General features: G+C 33.6%; 1 protein-coding gene across 1 annotated transcript; it reads right to left on the reverse strand.

The window, feature by feature from the left end:
* Positions 1-260: 260 nt before the first annotated feature.
* Positions 261-788, reverse strand: LOC141631023 (protein FAR1-RELATED SEQUENCE 5-like). Its single transcript, XM_074443749.1, has one exon. The coding sequence runs from the start codon at positions 786-788 to the stop codon at positions 261-263; it is 528 nt and encodes a 175-aa protein (XP_074299850.1).
* Positions 789-3,397: the final 2,609 nt, after the last annotated feature.

Genomic DNA, 3,397 nt, shown 5'->3' on the forward strand with positions numbered 1-3,397 from the left:
ATTCTTCTTCATCATCGTCATCAGAAGGGGGACTTTCAGCAATAGGAAGATTACAAGTTCTACTGTTGTGGTTCACCCACTTCTTGCAGTTACCGCATCTTCCCTTCCTCTTTTCCGGCTTGCTCTTGGCCTTTTCTTTCGATGACCTCAATCTTTTCCCACTTCCCTTATTCTTGGCCTTGTTTAGCGGTCGAAGGTCAATATCATTTGAAGCTGTGATGCCAAGAAGATCCTCGATTTCCTGGCTTTTAGTTTTCATTTCAATTGGTCCTGTGATGTTCTCCCTGAGCATAAGTGTCCATCAGCCCGACAGTTGCATAAATCTCAAACCAAACCTTTGACATCTCAGGTTTCTTGATGTCAGCTTCGTCAATGTCTTCTATGACGTTTCTAGTTTCATCTTGGATAATTGGTCTGTAAGATTTCTTTGTCCATCGAGAAAGGACATAAGGCTCATGTATCTTGTATACCTGCCTACCATTCCCCACCCACAGTATATGCCGACAGACAATTCCAAGCCTCTCAAACAGCTTACATGCACATTTGCTCTCGTTAGTTTTGATGTTAAATTCCACTCGGAAGTTTCTGTACTTCAGTCCATCACGAACATCATGGTACTCCACTACCCCTACTGTTGTCAAACCCCCGAGTCCCATGCTGCATATCGCATATTTGACTTCCTTCTGAAAGTCTGTAAAGATAGGATGTGTGTATACAAGTGAGGCATGCATCTCTACCTTCATTGGTCCTACTTTCTCGAGCATACTATGCTCGTTTGCAGTGTCCATCCACCTTTATGAATGCCTTTGTTGTTCTATTGCAGAATTGTACCTCATCCAAAACTCGACAAGGGTTCCAAAGTGTCTTTCAAACCGTTTGAAATAGCTGTTTGAACTTTCAGATCTCTGGGTTGTCCTCAGCAAACAACCTAGAGGCAGATCGCGAAAGTAAGCCGGTATCCACTTTTGTCTGATTGAGAATACGTATTTCAACCAGCGGTTGTTTTGCATACCATGTGCTTCAATAACGGTTTGCTAGTTTTGTTCAAATTCTCCGGGTTCTAAGTCGACATCCCAAACAACAGCATTTATGTCTGTCATAAAATCCGTGTCATTGCAGATTGCCCTTCCCACCTTCTCAGGCACTTTCTGCATGATATGCCACATGCAGTACTTGTGCACAGAATTCTTGAAAGTGTTTGGGCATGCCTTTTTCATTCCAGGGCAATGGTCTGTTATTATAAACTGAGGTTGCTGCTGCCCCATTGTTGGAGCTTGTGTCCTCCACAAATTAGTGTGATAACATTTGTAAATCTGTTACAGGTTCACAAGGGTATACTTCGTATTTAAATAAGTTGATTAAGGATTACCTAATAACGGTTGGCTTGATAGAAAGTTTGACGTTATTATCATACAAATGGAGGTGATCAACTGGTCCCTAAAGGTCACACCTATAGGATGTGTTTGAGAGATGTCGTTATAGAAATATAATCACATTGATGCCTTATATGACTAAACAGTTAGTCAATGTGTTTATGAGACAATTATTTAATGAAGATTATATAATATTAGTTGAGACGAATTAACTGTCAATTCGTAAATTGAATATAATAAGTTATATTTAATTAAATGTATGTAATGTTAGCTTGGACGAATTAATCTGTTAATTTGTAATTAAATGTAATCGGTTATATTTAATATCAACAAGATGAATGTGTCATAGTGGTAATAGTGAGGGTACTCAAACCAAGAGGTCATGGGTTCGATCCTCACTAGATGACAATTTAGACATTTTATACATTTTTGGAATAACCGAAAATAAGAAGAAAATTATCATCTTATTTTCGGATATGGGTCGAGAAAAATAAAAAAAATAAAATCCTACCCTAAACCGTTTCTATACACGGTTTATAGGGGAGTGGGGAGAGGATTTTCTAACCTAATTTTTCCTAAGCCATTCTTGCCTCCCTCTCATCAGAAAAAACACAAAAACCTAAAATTATTTAGTTAATTTTTGGATCGATTCTAGCATAATCAAAGGGCATATCTCATATCGTCTTGGGTGCAACTGATAGGCGAATATCTACTTTGATATTGTTCTTAGGCCGTATTTGCTAGGACCGAAGGTTATTTCTAAATCCTATATAATTTTGTTTATGCAATTTAAATTTTATGACTAGTTTCATCATTATAATTCGTTATAGTCCTTATAATTAAAGAGATGCATACAGATAAATCCCACAAGTGGTATCAGAGCCAAGGTCACGAATTTTAATTTTGATGATTTTCATAAAATTTGATGTAAACTTTTAGGGTTTCGAAAAAAATAGGGCACGGCTGAAATTTTTTGTTAATGCCGAATAAAAAAAAAATTTTTGCAGCCGGTGTTTGTTCCTTTTTGATGCGAGATTTCCATTTTTATTTTTCATAATGTTGTTTTAATCAGTTAAAATTATCATATGAAGAATTGGTAGATGTTTGATTTAATGCAGATTAAGTTAAAATATAAATGGAATCGTCATGTTTGATTTAATGCAGATTAAGTTAAAATTAAAAAGGGCATTAGGGTTCTAATTTTAAAAAAAACCGTGAATTTTTTTTTTGTTTCAGTTACTGTTCACAGAAGCCAGAATATAAAAAAAAAAAATTTGTTATGGTTTTTACAGAAAACCCGCAAGAAGAAAGAAATAAAAACGGGCTGTTTTTTGTTGTTTTGTCTATTCAGCCGAGCAAAATAATTTTTTTTTTTTCGTGTCTGTTACTGTTCACGTGCTGGACAGATTATAAAAAAAAATTTTTTTTTGTTTTTTTCGGTTTAAGCTGTAAAACCGAGATAGTTTTTTTATTTATTTTGGTTGTTTCGTTTTTTTTTTACCAAGATAAATTTTAAAGAAATTTTTGTTTTGTTTTGGCAAACTAATTATTGTGAAGCGGTTCATAATTAAAAGATATACCTAATTATTTTAAAGCAGTTTAAAATTTTGACGGATTGAATTCATATTACAAGTTTAATATGAATTAAGATTGAAATTAATGTGACTAATTGAGGAATTGTCACTTAATTTGATTTAAATAGGTGGTTTGGATAAAATTAATCAACATAATTAAGGAATTGTGTCATGTATGTTTAATTTTTTTTAGTTGATGCATTTTTTTTAGTTGAATGAATCGATTGAATGGTTTAATTTACGTATTTTTGCAATCGGTTGTAACATGTAATACTTAGTGTGGCCTTAGTCAAATTATGTTTTCGTAATGAAGGAAACATGATTTTTTTTATGTAATTATGAGATCTCGAATCTCTTTTATTTTTCCTTTAGTTTTGGGTTTTGAAATTAGAATGTAATAAATAGGTTTATTATGTAAATTTTATTTATTGTATTTTTCAAAAGAAGACT

This window comes from Silene latifolia, chromosome Y, assembly GCF_048544455.1.
Source record: "Silene latifolia isolate original U9 population chromosome Y, ASM4854445v1, whole genome shotgun sequence".
Lineage (NCBI taxonomy): Eukaryota > Viridiplantae > Streptophyta > Magnoliopsida > Caryophyllales > Caryophyllaceae > Silene > Silene latifolia.

What these genes read in the sequence shown, in the direction of transcription:
- LOC141631023 (XM_074443749.1), bottom strand. Translation starts at nt 788, where the DNA reads ATGGACACTGCAAACGAGCATAGTATGCTCGAGAAAGTAGGACCAATG.